Raw genomic sequence first — 17,486 nt, forward strand, 5'->3', positions numbered from 1 at the left:
AATCACCATATCATCACAATATAGTCCCACTAAATGATAATATTGAATTATCGTCCAGCCCTATCGAGGGGGTGGGGATCGAGACCTGGTAATCACTTGGTATCGATCAATCATTTCTCAAAAACGTGAAAATCTAAAGCGATACTGCTATTGAGACTAGCGGGGTCCTATAACGTAACGTTATGTCTCGAGGGATGAGAGTCATGTCATTGACCTCAAATGACTGATGCACACAAACATACATCAATTGTCTAATAAAGTGTTTGAATTCAATTGAATTGTCTGCCAACCGCCGTTAAACTAAACGAAGAAGAATTGGATTGAATTGCCTCACCAGGCTGGGTACATTTCATTCTGTTCAGAACTCAAACAGTCACAGACTCACAGTTAAGCAATAAAAGCAATACAGGTTCTGTTAAAGTCGAGCTGAACCCAAAAATGACTTTTCTTTTCTTTTAGTTCAAATACCTGGGTATTCAGTGCACCTATTTAATAATGTATGCAAACAAAATCACAAAAATCTAATTCCTTTAGTTTTTCACACTTTTTCACATCAAAAGTTCATTTTTCAAGATTTCATTGATAACAGTAATGTACAGTTTGCTGACATCACCTAGTAATATCAAATTTCTACCCCATTTCAACCAATCACGACATGCAGCTGTCAATCAAATCTTCATTTCAGGATAATTTTCTCTTCCAAATGAAGTAGAAAATGGCGCCTAGTGCCTGTCATCTGGTAGAATTCCTATCCCATAAACTAACTACTAACTTGGCCAATTGCATGAAACATGAACAAAAAACAAAAACTATAATCTCTAAGAATGCAAAGAAATGTAACTGGCTCGTTAAAACACGCATTCCAGGGATATCGTATTTACAGAAATAGCGTAAAAGGCGCGCGCTTGAGAGCGTGGTAGTCAGGGTTCTCCCCTCGGAGATTTCCGGCGGGTGGGCAGCACCCATGCATCGGATTGTCCGCTCGCTCCGCACGAAGCAAGTGGCTGCCTGGTACTCCGCGGATCCCACTCGCGTAGCACGACAACACGGTGAATCCCACTTGATTTGGGGGTGGAACACGCCATGATTGACCAATGCCAAAGCCAGTTGACAGAATTGTCAAATCAAACCATATATGGTCCGCCTCTCAATTTGTTTTCAGTCTCCGACGCTCGTGCTATTGCATTCGCCTCCGGTTCACTTCGACTTTAAGAATTTATTGTTGCCTCGTCTTTCCAATAGTAGAAAAGACTCGGATTGTTAAGCAGTAGCCTATCAATATAAATCAAATGTAATGATCCCCATCCCTATAGCCCTAACCCATACACACAGCCACTGATATGAATTAGCTAGTGCTAGCCCTAACCCACACACACACACACACACTGATATGAATTAGCTAGTGCTAGCCCTAACCCACACACAGCCACTGATATGAATTAGCTAGTGCTAGCCCTAACACACAGCCACTGATATGAATTAGCTAGTGCTAGCCCTAACCCACACACAGCCACTGATATGAATTAGCTAGTGCTAGCCCTAACCCACACACACACACACACACTGATATGAATTAGCTAGTGCTAGCCCTAACCCACACACAGCCACTGATATGAATTAGCTAGTGCTAGCCCTAACACACAGCCACTGATATGAATTAGCTAGTGCTAGCCCTAACCCACACACAGCCACTGATATGAATTAGCTAGTGCTAGCCCTAACCCACACACACACACACACACACACACACACACACACACACACACTGATATGAATTAGCTAGTGCTAGCCCTAACCCACACACACACACACACACACACACACACACACACACACACACTGATATGAATTAGCTAGTGCAAAAAAGGCTTTTTAGGCATGAATGAATTATTAGAGCTGAAAGGAGGGTGAAGGACAGGGAAGAGAGGAGAACATGCACACCACCATCATCACACCCACTCTGTCCCTCATCATTACTCTAATGGATATGGTGATGAGTTCGACTGCTTATGCCTTATTGTGTCTGTGCTCTCTCCTTGAGATGATTTGCGAGCTAGGGAAGCCATGCTCTTGAACTCACATTAATGGAAGGGAAGGCGATGCGTGCGACGGACGACGCCGGCTACATCGCTGCTATCTATTCAAGTGTAATCAGCTAAAGAGGGACGTCAGGTGTTTGAGATGTGTGTGTGCAGAGGACATAAAGTTTGTCAGGTGAATTTGTGTGAATCAGGGAGTGGGGCGGGGGGGGGGGGGGGGGGGGGGGGGTACAGATTAGATGAATTGCGACTTATGTGGAGATTCTGTGAGTTTCTTCTTCTGTGAAGCTGGGATATGAGTTTCTTCTTCTGTGAAGCTGGGATATGAGTTTCTTCTTCTGTGAAGCTGGGATATGAGTTTCTTCTTCTGTGAAGCTGGGATATGAAAGTTGAGGGAATCTGTCGGTGGAAAATGAGCGGGCCGGGCCATAATTAGGCATGTGCCGGTGTGAGAACTGAGAACCTCATGGTTTCATGGTATCACATTATCGCGCACCTCTAAAATGTGTTATTGTAAAAATCTCTGGGTAAAAAAGAAAAAGTAATGCCAGTCAAAAGCAGCCGATACCATCGGAATGGTACGGCGAGACATATTAGGTGGTTTCAGAACCGTGACTTTTTCAAATATACCGTGAAAGCAGAAACCGGCCCACGCCTAGCGCTAATTTAGCCCGCCTCACACTCACTCCGCCTCACACTCACTCCGCCTCACACTCACTCCGCCTCACACTCACTCCACCTCACACTCACTCCACCTCACACTCACTCCGCCTCACACTCACTCCGCCTCACACTCACTCCACCTCACACTCACTCCGCCTCACACTCACTCCACCTCACACTCACTCTGGCGTACATTTGTCGCCGCTCCTCGACTGTGTTTGTCTTGTTATAACGGCGACTATGTGGCAAATGGGGGGAGGGGGGATATTAACGGCCCATTTGGCCTCAGTGCCTGCGTGAGAGATAGGGTAACATTTGCTTTCCCCCCGGTTTATGGTGGTTCAGTTCAGTAAACCCCTCCAACACACACTTGGCTATGCACACACACACACACACACACACACACACACACATAGCCGTAGGGTCCTATAGTGACTGAGAGCGCCTGGGTTTGCTCCACATTGGGAGCAGCTGCGAGGGAGAGGTCAGTGTCGACTCCCTCGCAATGAAGACTGACCAGCCCATCACCTGTTCCACTACAACTCTCCCTCTCCCTCCCATACATCCCACTGAGCTACAGCAGTGCTCTATTCTCCACTGGGGGATTCTTCACAATATCATATCTCACAAGGTTCAAAAGTCAAACTCTTGCTGGCTAAAATAACACCCTCTCCTCCTTCACTCTCTTTTATTCTCTCTCCCCCATCTCCTCTGTTCTCTCTCGTCTTTCCTCCCCGAATCCTCCCAAGGTGGCGGTGAAAGTGATCGACAAGCGAAAGGCCAAGAAGGACTCGTACGTGACCAAGAACCTGCGACGGGAGGGCCACATCCAGCAGATGATCCGTCATCCCAACATCACGCAGCTGCTGGACATCCTGGAGACGGAGAACAGCTACTACCTGGTGATGGAGCTGTGTCCCGGCGGGAACCTCATGAACCGCATCTACGACAAGAAGCGCCTGGACGAGAGGGAGACGCAGAAGCACGTGCGGCAGCTGGTGATGGCCGTGGAGCACTTGCACAGGGCCGGGGTGGTGCACAGGTGAGGAGGAGGGGGCACAAACATACTAGAGGCTGAAACATACTACAACATACCAGTTGAGGCTAGACATACATACTCGAACGTCAGCTTGACGAGGAGGTCCCTAGGGGAGCCCCCAGCAAAATGAGACATTGTGTGATTTTGTTGAGGATAATTTATCAAATTATCAAATTAATTATTATAAATTATCCTCAACAATTTCACTATGATTTCAATGACTGGAAGTTAGCCCAAGGAGAGAATGTAGTGCATATACTTGGTCATAGCTTTCACTCTCTCCTGTTATCTCCACATCTACATGATGTTTTTAGTGTGGGTTCTTATCTGGAGGAAACCCCAGAGGAGCACGGGGAGAACATGCAAACTCCACACAGAAAGGCACTGCCGTAGGCACTGAGGACATTGGACTAGGCATCATGATTTGATTTGACAATTCTGTCGACTGGCTTTGGCATTGGTCAATCATGGCGTGTTCCACCCACAAATCGAGTGGGATTCAGCGTGTTGTCGTGCTACGCGGAGTACCAGGGAGCCAGCTGCTTCGTGCGGAGCGAGCGGACAATCAGATGCATGGGTGCTGCCCGCCCGCCTGGAATCTCCGAGGGCAGACCCCTGACAACCACGCTCTCAAAAGTGCGCCTTTTACACTATTTCTGTAAATACGATATCCCTGGAATGCGCGTTTTAACGAGCCAGTTACATTTCTTTGCATTCTTAGAGATTATAGTTTTTGTTTTTTGTTCATGTTTCTAACAATTGGCCAAGTTACTAGTTAGTTTATGGGATAGGAATTCTGCCAGATGACAGGCACTAGGTGCCATTTTCTACTTCATTTGGAAGAGAAAATTATCCTAAAATGAAGATTTGATTGACAGCTGCATGTCGTGATATGATTGGTTGAAATGGGGTAGAAATTTGATTGTACTAGGTGACGTCAGCAAACTGTAGATTACTGTTATCAATGAAATCTTGAAAAATGAACTTTTGATGTGAAAAAGTGTGAAAAACTAAAGAAATTAGATTTTTGTGATTTTTTTTTGCATACATTATTAAATAGGTGCACTGCATACCCAGGTATTTGAACTAAAAGAAAAGAAAAGTCATTTTTGGGTTCAGTTTGACTTTAAGGCTGACAAATGCCGAAGGCAGACAGACGCAAACAAACAAACATACAGTACACACACACTCTGATCTCCAGTGCTTACCAGTATCATTAGTTTAAACGTCTCAGCAAAGGATTGACATATGCCATGTCTAGCTGTTTGTAGGGTCAAGCTGACTAGAAGATCTCTGAGGCAGACATGATCCCCTTTCACACAAGTGTGGGTTAAGCCCTTATTGTGCACATTACTAATCCACATGTCCGGAGCCATGGACTCAATGGCTGATGAGTCTGATGAGTCTGATGTGCTTTCCCACAGAACACTTACATTATTATTTCATGACTAATATTATACTATTTGATGGAAGGGGTTTGGCTTACCCTTCACTGAGCAAATACATTTAAGCAAATACATTTGTTTCTCAGAAATACTTCAGCACTATCATCAAATGTCATCAACTTTGACTTCGAGGAAAACAAAATAATGCTGTATCTCTCAGTCAATTTCCTAGACTAAAATAACCCTTTTATTTCAATTCACAAAGCTTTCCCAAGAGCTTTGCTATTCTCCGTCACGCTCAAAGCCTGGGAACTCAGTTTGTGTGGTATTGAGAGCGATGCATGGTGAGATGGTGAGATGGCCCATGGAGATAACTGTATAACAGGATTTATAAGACTGGGGACATGTGAGGCACACAATAGATCCTGAAAATCAGCCAGCGTGACCCACATTGCAAGGGTGTGTGTGTGTGTGTGTGTGTGTGTGTGTGTGTGTGTGTGTATGCATTGGGGGGGTGGCGGGGGTGGACTCCACCCCTCCCAATTTTGTCGGGGGGGTGGTCACCCACTAACCTCCCCTTCACCCTCCCACCCTGCTTGTGCATTGTATGATGATGAGTGGTTTGATAAGTGATCTAATGTAAAGCAGTGCAGAGCATTGACATATCTCTGTCTCTTGTGTCTTGCAGGGACCTGAAGATTGAAAACCTTCTGCTGGATGCACAGGACAACATCAAGCTCATAGGTAACTCAATAGCCCCTCGCATTCGCCCAGCTCACATCGGCTTTCTGAAGGATAGTCGATCCACAGGGGTCCATTCCCACAGCAGAGAGCGAGATAAGGATTTAACCAGTGAACTGAGAAAAAAAGGCTCAGGGAGTAACAGAGTAACATCTATTTAAAATACAAGAAAATATGTATTCTGAATACACTTAGGGCCCTATTGTCGTACGGCGCTATCGTTTGCGCTGCCGTTTGCGCGCCTCTTATTGCTATCTTCCCAGCGTCTTAAGCTATCATCTGCCTCCACCGTCCAGACACAGGTGTAGGCGTGGCCCAGGCGTGTCCGTGGCCCTCTAGCCCAGGGGTACTCAACTTGCTTTGCCCGGGGGCCACTTTTGCAAAGTGACAGGATGCCAGGGTCCAGTTAATAAATTAACCTTAATAATATTAATAATTTTTCTTTAGTGGATTGTAGGTTTTTGGGGTGCCAACCGGAATGAAACCACATAGCATAAATCTGAACCACCAAGCAGAATGTAAACAAGCAATAATCAGAGTGAGAAAGCAAACACAATATCCAGTGTATTGCAGGTGCCTGTATAATGAAAACAATAAATAACAAAAGTTAGACATTCAGGCTCTTCACTTCAATTGAGTTCAGTTCTCAAATGATGTTCAGAGTAAACCCTCTTGCCAAACAAATCAATAAAGGATCTCTCTCAAAAAGAAAAGTAACCAAACAGGTCTACTTTGTGCACACAGGATACTTAGATTAGTTAGGTTAAGTTAGTTAAGTATAACCTATAAGTGCCTGGGTGGCAAGCAAAGCAGGCTGCGATATTTGAAAGTTTTGCTGGAGCCGAGTCAGACTTTATTAGTTTTCATTGTGAATTAGAAAATGGTCGGAGGGCCACTCTACACCCTATCGAGGGCCGCATCTGGCCCCGGGGCCGCAAGTTGAGTATCACTGCTCTAGCCTATCATCTCCCTCCCGCAAGTGTCATTTTGCACTCTGATGAAGATACCGTTGGTATGTTCCGAGCGCAAAGAGAGGTTTGGGCGTTGACCATGCCAAAATAGGCGTTCCAGCGCAATGGGTTAGAAAAAATAGCCTTGGGTGCTCTCAATTTTAACGCCACCAAATAGCTGGTCTTAGCGCAAAACCCCCCCCACTACACCAGGCGTACGCCTGAGCGCAGACAGTATTCTCCGGGCAGTGCAGGAAATAAAAAATAAAAAAACTCTCGTAACGGGACAAGCCCCGTCTTTTATTGTCACACGAACACCACAACACATGCATGCGGCCACAACACACTCATGCTGACGGTGGCCGGTGAAAAGTGTCCTCTGCATTTAACCCATCCAGGCATGTCCTTTCCTCCGGAGGGCAGGCCAGGAGCAGTGGTCGCTTTCTCGTACAGCGCCCGGGGACCAACTTCGGGTGTTGTCGTCACTGGTCGGATGACGATGACGATCTGATCTTCTGCATGTTTTTGGTGGGGGGGTTATATACGGAGGAACCCCCTGGGGGAGCACGGGGAGAACATGCAAACTCCACACAGAGAGAAAGGCCCTTACGACGAGATACCCCACCTGGGCAGTAGGCACTGAAGATATGGGGGGAACACAACCACAGCGCCCACAGTGTCCCAGGCGAGAATCGAACTCAGGACCTTCTGACTGTGAGGCGACAGCTCTACCACTGAGCCACCGTGCCCCTTGCTTGGATACATTTTACGCACGGCATGGACGCCTGCACACACTCTTCTCTCCTCGGAATGCCACGTTGATTTTCAACTATAGCCTACATTGCAGAAAAAACACACCTTGATTTAAAAATTAGAATGAGTTTGTCATGGTTTTATTAGGCTACATAATTCCCGACCATACAGCTTTGTGGTGTGAGGTAACAGTAGATTGCTTTTGAGAAAGTTGTGACGGTGTTGTGCCAAGTTGGCTCTCCCCACCCTGTGAGCCCCATGGCCGCCCCAAAACACCCAGGGCACCGACCCATGGGACATCACTGCGTAATTGCGCGGCGGCCCTCTCTCTCTTCCCTCTCTCGTTCTCTCCCCCCCTCCTCTCTCTCTCTCTCTCTCTCTCTCTCTCTCTCTCTCTTTTCTCTCTCTCTCTGTTTCTCTGCTTGCTCTCAGCAAGAAAGAAGGCGGTGACGCTTTGGCTTTTAAGGGGAGTGATCTCACCTTGTGAATCCTGTTATTATGGGCATAAACACGCCTATGGAGGTTTGCGCCGAGATGACGAGGTGAAGCGCAGCGGGCCGACACGCCCACAATTAGGGCTTTGCGCGGCGCTATTCCAGCGCAAAACGGGCGCTGACGCAAAATTACCGCCGTTGCGACGATAGGGCCCTTACTGTCTTTAAAAATAGCTTAGTTTAAGGGATTACTTTGTTTGTTTTGTTTTATTTGCTCTAAAATTCACATTATTCTAAAACACATATTTTAAAGTGCAAAATGCCTCCGATTGCCTGCAATGCTCCAAAATCGACGTATAGCCACACCGCAGCTGCATGGTGTATGAGTCAGTGGGCCCTAGTCTGACAGATCAGGAGTGGAAAACAACATTTTGGGGTCTTGGTAAAGCATCACAAAGCCTTTGGACAATAATACAGAGCTTTAGGCTACTGCTAAAGGGTAAATGTAAAGTTAGTTGCAGCATCATCATGTATCAGGCTTTGGCTCAGGGGCCCCTGGACCTGTGCCCGGTTGGCCCATTTAGTAATCCATCCATGTAAGCAAAGTGTTAATTACATTCAGAGTGTCAGTCACACAGATAAATTGGCTCAGCATGACGATTTTGAAGATTTCCAAACGTATTCCAAAGTATTTAGAATAATATGTTACAAATGACATTTTCAGGGCATGTATTCAGTAATCTGTAAGTGGAATATGTTTTAAAAGTAACCCTCCCAACCAACACTGGTTAGAGCAGAGCGAGTAGGACAAGGAGAGCAGGAAGGTAGAGTGTCACGTTGTCCCACACATGTGGTGCGGAGTTAAGCGAAATCCAATATCCCGTTAAGACCCTAACGAGCTCTCACCATAGTGTCGATCTGCTTCTGTTTGTGTGGCGAGGCCATTCACTTAATGACCTTAAGTGTGATGGGTAGGCAGAGATGAAGAAAGAAGGGGTAATGCCTGCACACTTGCTCCATGCCACAAAAGTGCAATAATGACTTTAACGTTTCGATCCTACTTGGATCTTCGTCAAGTCAAAATGTTTGAAAAATGGAAACAACACCCATATTATTCATACATCATGCACCCATAGGCTGATGAGCTCTATGATGCCAGGTGTGGTTAACCATCCAAACCACTCAGGGTGATAAACATCCAAAAATAATTAACAGTTCGATAAAGTACATAGAAACAGGTACATTGGGGAAGGGGGGGCAGTAATACAAAAGCCATAGTTCAAAAATATCAAACATACATACATGTATAAACATAATATCAGATACAACATCCCATATATCAGAATCTACATCACCTACATTCAAAAATATTGTATTAAGCTAGAGGGGGAAAACAGAAGAAATCTTAATTCATGTGCAGAAATTGGGTCTTAACACCCTTCGAGAAAAAGTCAGCTAGATCAAATCGCAATAAGGAAAAATACACGGCTGTTGTATTTATATAATTAAACATTTATTTTTGACAAATGTAGGTCAGGGACTAGAAAAAAAGACCTATAAATGTAGGGAGAGCCATCATGATACTACATTTTATTTTATTTTCGAGAAAATGTTTGATGGTTGGTTCTAGAATGGATCGGCCGGAGGAGGTTGGATTTAGGCACAAAGAGTCATGATTGGCTGAGTTGACGATTAGTTAAGGTTAGGGTAAAATATCAGGCTGTCAATCAGAGGCAGAGGCGTCCCTCCGGCAGATCCATTCTAGCACCGGCGACCATGTTAGATCTCATACTCTTGATTCAGACCTCTAGTTGTGTGAAAATAGAAAGAAATGCTCTTTGTTGAAAGAGCGTATTTCAATCAGGCAGATACGAAGGCCATAAACCCAGACACAAACACTCACCCTGCCTCTCCTGTCCTTCAGATTTTGGCCTGAGTAACTGTGCCGGCATCCTGGGTTATTCGGACCCGTTCAGCACCCAGTGTGGCAGCCCGGCCTACGCCGCCCCAGAACTACTGTCCAGGAAGAAGTACGGGCCAAAGGTGGACGTCTGGTCCATGTGAGTTCCCCCTCTTGAATTATATCAGTGGCATCACCATATTTGGATATCTTATGTTTTTTCATAGTGATTTGAGTGCATCCCAATCTGAAGTGTGTATGTATTTTGGTTATCCAGTGAATCTGAAGTGTGTATGTATTTTGGTTATCCAGTGAATCTGAAGTGTGTATGTATTTTGGTTATCCAGTGAATCTGAAGTGTGTATGTATTTTGGTTATCCAGTGAATCTGAAGTGTGTATGTATTTTGGCTATCCATGAATCTGAAGTGTGCATGTATTTTGGTTATTCAGTGAATCTGAAGTGTGTATGTATTTTGGTTATCCATGAATCTGAAGTGTGTATGTATTTTGCTTATCCAGTGAATCTGAAGTGTGTATGTATTTTGGTTATCCAGTGAATCTGAAGTGTGTATGTATTTTGGTTATCCAGTGAATCTGAAGTGTGTATGTATTTTGGTTATCCAGTGAATCTGAAGTGTGTATGTATTTTGCTTATCCAGTGAATCTGAAGTGTGTATGTATTTTGGTTATTCAGTGAATCTGGAGTGTGTATGTATTTTGCTTATCCAGTGAATCTGAAGTGTGTATGTATTTTGGTTATCCATGAATCTGAAGTGTGTATGTATTTTGGTTATCCATGAATCTGAAGTGTGTATGTATTTTGCTTATCCAGTGAATCTGGAGTGTGTATGTATTTTGCTTATCCAGTGAATCTGAAGTGTGTATGTATTTTGCTTATCCAGTGAATCTGAAGTGTGTATGTATTTTGGTTATCCATGAATCTGAAGTGTGTATGTATTTTGCTTATCCAGTGAATCTGGAGTGTGTATGTATTTTGCTTATCCAGTGAATCTGAAGTGTGTATGTATTTTGGTTATTCAGTGAATCTGAAGTGTGTATGTATTTTGGTTATCCAGTGAATCTGAAGTGTGTATGTATTTTGGTTATCCAGTGAATCTGAAGTGTGTATGTATTTTGGTTATCCAGTGAATCTGAAGTGTGTATGTATTTTGGTTATCCAGTGAATCTGAAGTGTGTATGTATTTTGGTTATCTAGTGAATCTGAAGTGTGTATGTATTTTGGTTATCCAGTGAATCTGAAGTGTGTATGTATTTTGGTTATCCAGTGAATCTGAAGTGTGTATGTATTTTGGTTATCCAGTGAATCTGAAGTGTGTATGTATTTTGGTTATCCAGTGAATCTGAAGTGTGTATGTATTTTGGTTATCCAGTGAATCTGAAGTGTGTATGTATTTTGGTTATCCAGTGAATCTGAAGTGTGTATGTATTTTGGTTATCCATGAATCTGAAGTGTGTATGTATTTTGGTTATCTAGTGAATCTGAAGTGTGTATGTATTTTGGTTATCCAGTGAATCTGAAGTGTGTATGTATTTTGGTTATCTAGTGAATCTGAAGTGTGTATGTATTTTGGTTATCCAGTGAATCTGAAGTGTGTATGTATTTTGGTTATCCAGTGAATCTGAAGTGTGTATTAGGGGTGTCACGATACACTCAGTTCACGATACGATACGTATCACGATACTGGGTTCACGATAACGATACGATACGATACGATTTTAACAATATTTTTTTAAACTTGAATAATGACAATATATGACTGGAAAAGTAGTATTTTATTTGAAATGCACAAATACAAAACATGCTGTTGTGGGAAATTGTTATTACAATAACAACTAGAAAAAACATGAGATTGGAGATAAGGCTTATCTTGAAATAGAATGAGTTACACCGTCACTTAGATTTACTTTGAACTAAAAGGTTTCTCAGCAGTATAAATTCTCATTATGCATCTTCAGTTTTTCTTCAAACTCAAACAACAAGACTTTTCTTAGTCTATTTTTTATGCATCTTCAGTTTTTCCTGTCAAGTAAACAGTTTTGCCAGAAACTCAATTGAATGGTTTCTCTCCTGTATAACTTCTCATGTGTCTCTTCAGAGACTTGTTCAACTGAACTACTTTCCGCACATTGAACTTCAACAAACAAAGACGTTTCTTTGTCTACTTTTGAAAAAAAAAAAAAAAAAAAACTTTTTTTTTTTTTTTTTTTTTTTTTTTTTTCACGATATGAGATTTCATCTCAACGATACATATCGTGACGTTTTACTATCGCGAAATTTCGTGGGACGATATATTGTGACACCCCTAGTGTGTATGTATTTTGGTTATCCAGTGAATCTGAAGTGTGTATGTATTTTGGTTATCCAGTGAATCTGAAGTGTGTATGTATTTTGGTTATCCAGTGAATCTGAAGTGTGTATGTATTTTGGTTATCCAGTGAATCTGAAGTGTGTATGTATTTTGGTTATCCATGAATCTGAAGTGTGTATGTATTTTGGTTATCTAGTGAATCTGAAGTGTGTATGTATTTTGCTTATCCAGTGAATCTGAAGTGTGTATGTATTTTGGTTATCCAGTGAATCTGAAGTGTGTATGTATTTTGGTTATCTAGTGAATCTGAAGTGTGTATGTATTTTGCTTATCCAGTGAATCTGAAGTGTGTATGTATTTTGGTTATCCAGTGAATCTGAAGTGTGTATGTATTTTGGTTATCCAGTGAATCTGAAGTGTGTATGTATTTTGGTTATCCATGAATCTGAAGTGTGTATGTATTTTGGTTATCCATGAATCTGAAGTGTGTATGTATTTTGGTTATCCAGTGAATCTGGAGTGTGTATGTATTTTGCTTATCCAGTGAATCTGAAGTGTGTATGTATTTTGCTTATCCAGTGAATCTGAAGTGTGTATGTATTTTGGTTATCCAGTGAATCTGAAGTGTGTATGTATTTTGCTTATCCAGTGGGGTGAACATGTACGCCATGTTGACGGGAAACCTGCCTTTCACTGTGGAACCCTTCAGTCTCCGAGCCCTGCACCAGAAGATGGTGGACAAGGAGATGAACCCTCTACCTCCCTCCCTCTCTACAGGTACATACACACACAAACACACACCTGTCTTTATATAGGTAAATACTACCCTCACCGAGCACTTTATTAGGAACACCTGTACACCTGCTTATTCATTCCAATGACCTACAGTATTCAAATGCCTATGTGCTGTACAGAAACACCCTCCAAAGCACTTACACCGACTCATTCACGTGCACAGCAGCACACGATCGTCCCTCAGGGAAGAATTGAATACCAGTGTCAAGTACTCCCCGTTAATCACTCATCAAGGACGCCCTTGTTTGTTTCCTTATTACTGTCTCATGACTTTCTGTCTGTCCGTCCAACTGGCTGGCTGCCTGTCTCTGAACATGGCTCTCACTGCATTCACTGTCTTGTTTCAGCAGTACAGTTTAGGAGCTGTTTGGTCAATTCCACCTTAAAAAAGACTGGACGTGCAGCTCGACATAAAGAATAGGCAGCCACGTAAAAATAATAATAATAATTGTATTTTTTTTCTCTCGATTTTTTTATCCCATTTTTATCCCCCATTAGTGCTAATTTAATTCATTTACCCTGGTTGCTACTCCACCATCTGCCGATCTGGGGAGAGCCGAAACTGGCTCCATGCTTCTTCCGAGACATGGGCAGTTAAGCCTGGAATATGCTTGACGCTTTGGCCGGCCGCACGGAAATGAGAGACACGGAATCCGACGAGGAAACGTGTGGAGCTTGTATACTCTGTGTGGGTTTCTACAGGCGGAATTGAGCGCGAGTCTTGAAAACTCCACTTTGTCCGCCCATCCGCGTCCGCGTAGTTACAAAATTCGGCGTGCGCACGGCCGGTCGAAAACCATCCGCACGGAGCCTTGCGGGCGTGTCTGCTGATTTGACGTCACTTTTCCGCGCGGACACTTGCGTTCCTTGCTGATGCGGAAAGCATAATGAGACCTTTAGCCAGCCGCTTCTTTTCACCTGACAGGGGAAGGACATAGCCCGTGGGAGGTTCACGCTATTCCAACCAGTTTCCCTCCCTTCCGAACAGGCGCCCTTAACGACCAGAGGAGGAACCACATTAGCAACCAGGATATTGCATGTTTTGGTGAGGGGTTCCTATATGAAGGAATAATTGTGTCTTTATTCGATCATTTTGACTTTTGAACAAAGACACATCACCCTTAGCTGAAATCAAGCAAACAGCACAGTGAGTTCAGTGAGAAATGAGGCAGTCAGTGCAGTCCAAGTCATATGCAGCACATCAAAAGGCTCAATGGTGATAAACATGTGTGAGCAACAGATCATCTGTTGACTGTGTCATGTTCAGTTCAGTGCCAGCCACCACAACCACCTCTGTGAGGAACATCTTCACCGCATTTTGGCAAACAGGTTTATGTTTCATCATGCCTTTCAAACCTTATATGCAAATGATCCCTTACTGCATTGGCGTGTGCCTCGCAGACAACAACAAAAAAAAGCCTAATTTGAACTGTTGTAGTAGCGCTACATCAAACAGATCACACCATTCATGCTCAGATCTACGGCATATAAATGAATGTGCAACATTAAAGGAAGAGCTAAGTGGTGTAATTGTAGCATGGTACAGTACAAATTCTAGACCCTCAGTATCCAAGCAGGAGAGGAAAAAACAAGAATCCTTTGAACAAGCCATTTTGGGGGGGAGGGGGTTGCCAAATACTTTGATAACATGAAACTAAATTTGATGAAAATTAAAAACGTATTTAGGTACTTTGTAATGAATTGTATAGAGAGCCAAAGTGAAACGTCACTTCCTGCTTTCTCCCTGTACCAGCGCTGCGAAAAATATGAATGGCGGTGGACGGAGAATAAGGTTACTTTTTTGATTCCATTTGAATTGGGCCACGGGGTGCCAACGCTAATTTTGTCAATTTAAAACATAACTTTGCATGTCAAGAAAGTCACAGTTTGTCGTCAAACTGAAACGTAGGGGTTAGTTTCGTATAAAAACTACATAGCTCGTGGAAGCTCGTGGCATGTCGCCGGTCTTCAGCTTTGCCGGTAGAGAAAGTGACATCACTTAGGCGACAGTGTATGTAGTCTTTCTGATTTATAACTTCTAGTGCAACAGTTTGGCGACAGACTGCGACTTTCTTGACATGCAAAGTTACGTTTTAAATTTACAAAATTAGCGTTGGCACCCCGTGACACAATTCAAACGGGATCAAAAATGTAACCTTATTCTCCGTCCACCGCCATTCCTATTTTTCGCAGCGCTGGTACAGGTAGAAAGCAGGACGTGATGTTTCACTTTGGCTCTCTATGTAACACAAGTCCATCATTAATATTTTAGAGATACTAAATGACAAACCTATGGTAATAATTCCCCTACAAGGTGTATAAACAGTTCAAAACAGGATATTCATTGATTGATTTGTAGATTTTCATTTAATTTTATTTTATTTTATTTTATTTTATTTTATTTTATTTTATTTTATTTTATTTTATTTTATTTATTTTTTATTTATTTATTTAAATCTCCATACGAATACTAGACCCTCTTATGTACGTGCACTGGGCACAAGATATGCCAGATAAAACAGAGAGAGGAAAGATGTATTGTGCACATGGAATAAGGAAACGTGCAAAATGGAACGTACAAAGAGGCATACTGACTAAACTGGCTTTGGTAGCATTCCGTGTCAATCAAGCATAAGAATTCAGTTGGTTGTTAATCCATAATTGACAGTGACATTTGCCTCAAATGGATCTTGCCAAAATGTACACGTAATAGAACCTGTCAGTCACTATCAGGTTGCTTATGACTATGAAAAAAAAGAAAGAAAAGACAAGACTTACGTTCAAGCTTTAATTTCAGTTTACATTCTATAGGCATAGAATCTGTAGTTATGTAGGCTAACGATATACATGCACATGCAGATTTACAACAGATTCACAAGACTAACTGAATATTTAGCATTGGGACAGGTTATTGATTCTACATAGCCTCTATAGACCAGTATGAGTCAGTGAGATAAAACTCTGTGCCTCTAAGTAATCAAGACTGCAATTGAATCATTTGCGTCCCACTCCTATTCACTGTACCGATAGTAAAGAGCAGTGGAAAAGTACAGGCCAACCCCCCAGGCAGTTTGGCTACACTTCTGTTGTTGGGATTATTTTTTTGCCTGAAGCTGAATCCACAACAAGTTGTCATCACACCCACGCTTCCATGGAAGTGGCACTCATAAATCATTTTGTGATGAGCAAACGCTTCATATCCGGTCCTATAAAAGAGCAGTTACACTTATGAAATAAAAGACGTATAATGTAATAAGAATGTTTCAATGCAGCCTACAGTATGTCAACATATATTTTATAATATTTGTTTCAAATGTTTATTATGTATTCCCTCTCTGTTTCTTTTTCAGCTGCCATTTGTCTCCTGAAGAAGCTTCTTGAGCCTGACCCCAACAAGCGGCCCAATATCCACCAGGTGATGGCCGACTCCTGGCTACAGTTGGCCAACAAAAACACAGGCGCGCCGTACCTGAACAGGTGAGGACGCACACACACACACACACACACACACACACACACACACACACACAAAACACTTGAATTGAACTTAATAAATCATACGCGATAATAAACTTAGAGGATCAACATCGCAGAAGGACATTTAAGGATACAAATGGTGTTGTTAGCCATCAGCTACATATTACTGCAAAGACTGAACAGTATTTTTCTTTGTCCTTTTCTGAACAGCACTGTGTTATGTGAGGCTTTCCATAAAGCAGGGGTTTATACAGTATGTAAGGTTTGATGACTGAGGGCCAATTTAGGGACCCAACATTGGATTGAGGGCTGCCCAAGAAAAAAAGAACACAAAATAATTCCAAAACAAATCTTTTCTTTAATAGCCTATTCTAGACTAAAAGTGACACCGGTTGTGAATCATGTGAGAAATGTATGCTGTGTTTTCTAGAGGAGAAAGAAAATCTCATTGTCCATTTATAGATGATTTGTTGTTGTTTTTTTATATTTTATTTTACTTTTTCAGAACATAAAGAAAATAAAACAAGAACAGGAAAAAAGAAAATAAAAAACATACGGTATATACATACATTCAACATTACAATGCTAAAAAATGGTGCTACCAGTCATAAAAAAAATGGCTTACAAAACGATAAAAAAAAGAAATAGTGTGCAAAGGATCCAAAAGAAACTCAATTACCGCTTTTAGCCTGATCGAAATAGATCAGGAACGGGTCCCAAATAAAAAATTTCCTTAAAGAATTTGTCCTCTGGAATCTGAGTCTCTCCATATGTATAACTGAGATCATGTCTGTCAGCCACAGCTGAAAAGAAGGTGGAGGAGGACTTCCATTCCTTCAAAATTAGTTTCTTGGCAACTGTCATTCCCTGTGTCAGAGATTGCTGCACGGCCGTTGGGAGGAGCAAAGAGGACTCCGAGCAGCCGAAGATGGCGAGTTCCGCCTCCAGTTGGAGGGTTATTTTGTAGGCCTTAGAGTAC

The 17,486-nt window shown here is 42.5% G+C and overlaps 1 protein-coding gene across 1 annotated transcript in view; it reads left to right on the forward strand.

Moving 5' to 3' along the window:
• Positions 1 to 17,486, forward strand: part of hunk (hormonally up-regulated Neu-associated kinase) — a 29,428-nt gene that overhangs the window by 2,894 nt on the left and 9,048 nt on the right. The window contains exons 2-6 of the mRNA XM_083634782.1: positions 3,452 to 3,744; positions 5,815 to 5,870; positions 9,929 to 10,064; positions 12,885 to 13,012; positions 16,381 to 16,507. Coding sequence (XP_083490908.1) covers positions 3,452 to 3,744; positions 5,815 to 5,870; positions 9,929 to 10,064; positions 12,885 to 13,012; positions 16,381 to 16,507 — 740 coding nt within the window. The remainder of the gene's footprint in view (positions 1 to 3,451; positions 3,745 to 5,814; positions 5,871 to 9,928; positions 10,065 to 12,884; positions 13,013 to 16,380; positions 16,508 to 17,486) is intronic.

The sequence above is a fragment of the Poromitra crassiceps genome (assembly GCF_964638095.1).
Source record: "Poromitra crassiceps genome assembly, chromosome: 1".
Lineage (NCBI taxonomy): Eukaryota > Metazoa > Chordata > Actinopteri > Beryciformes > Melamphaidae > Poromitra > Poromitra crassiceps.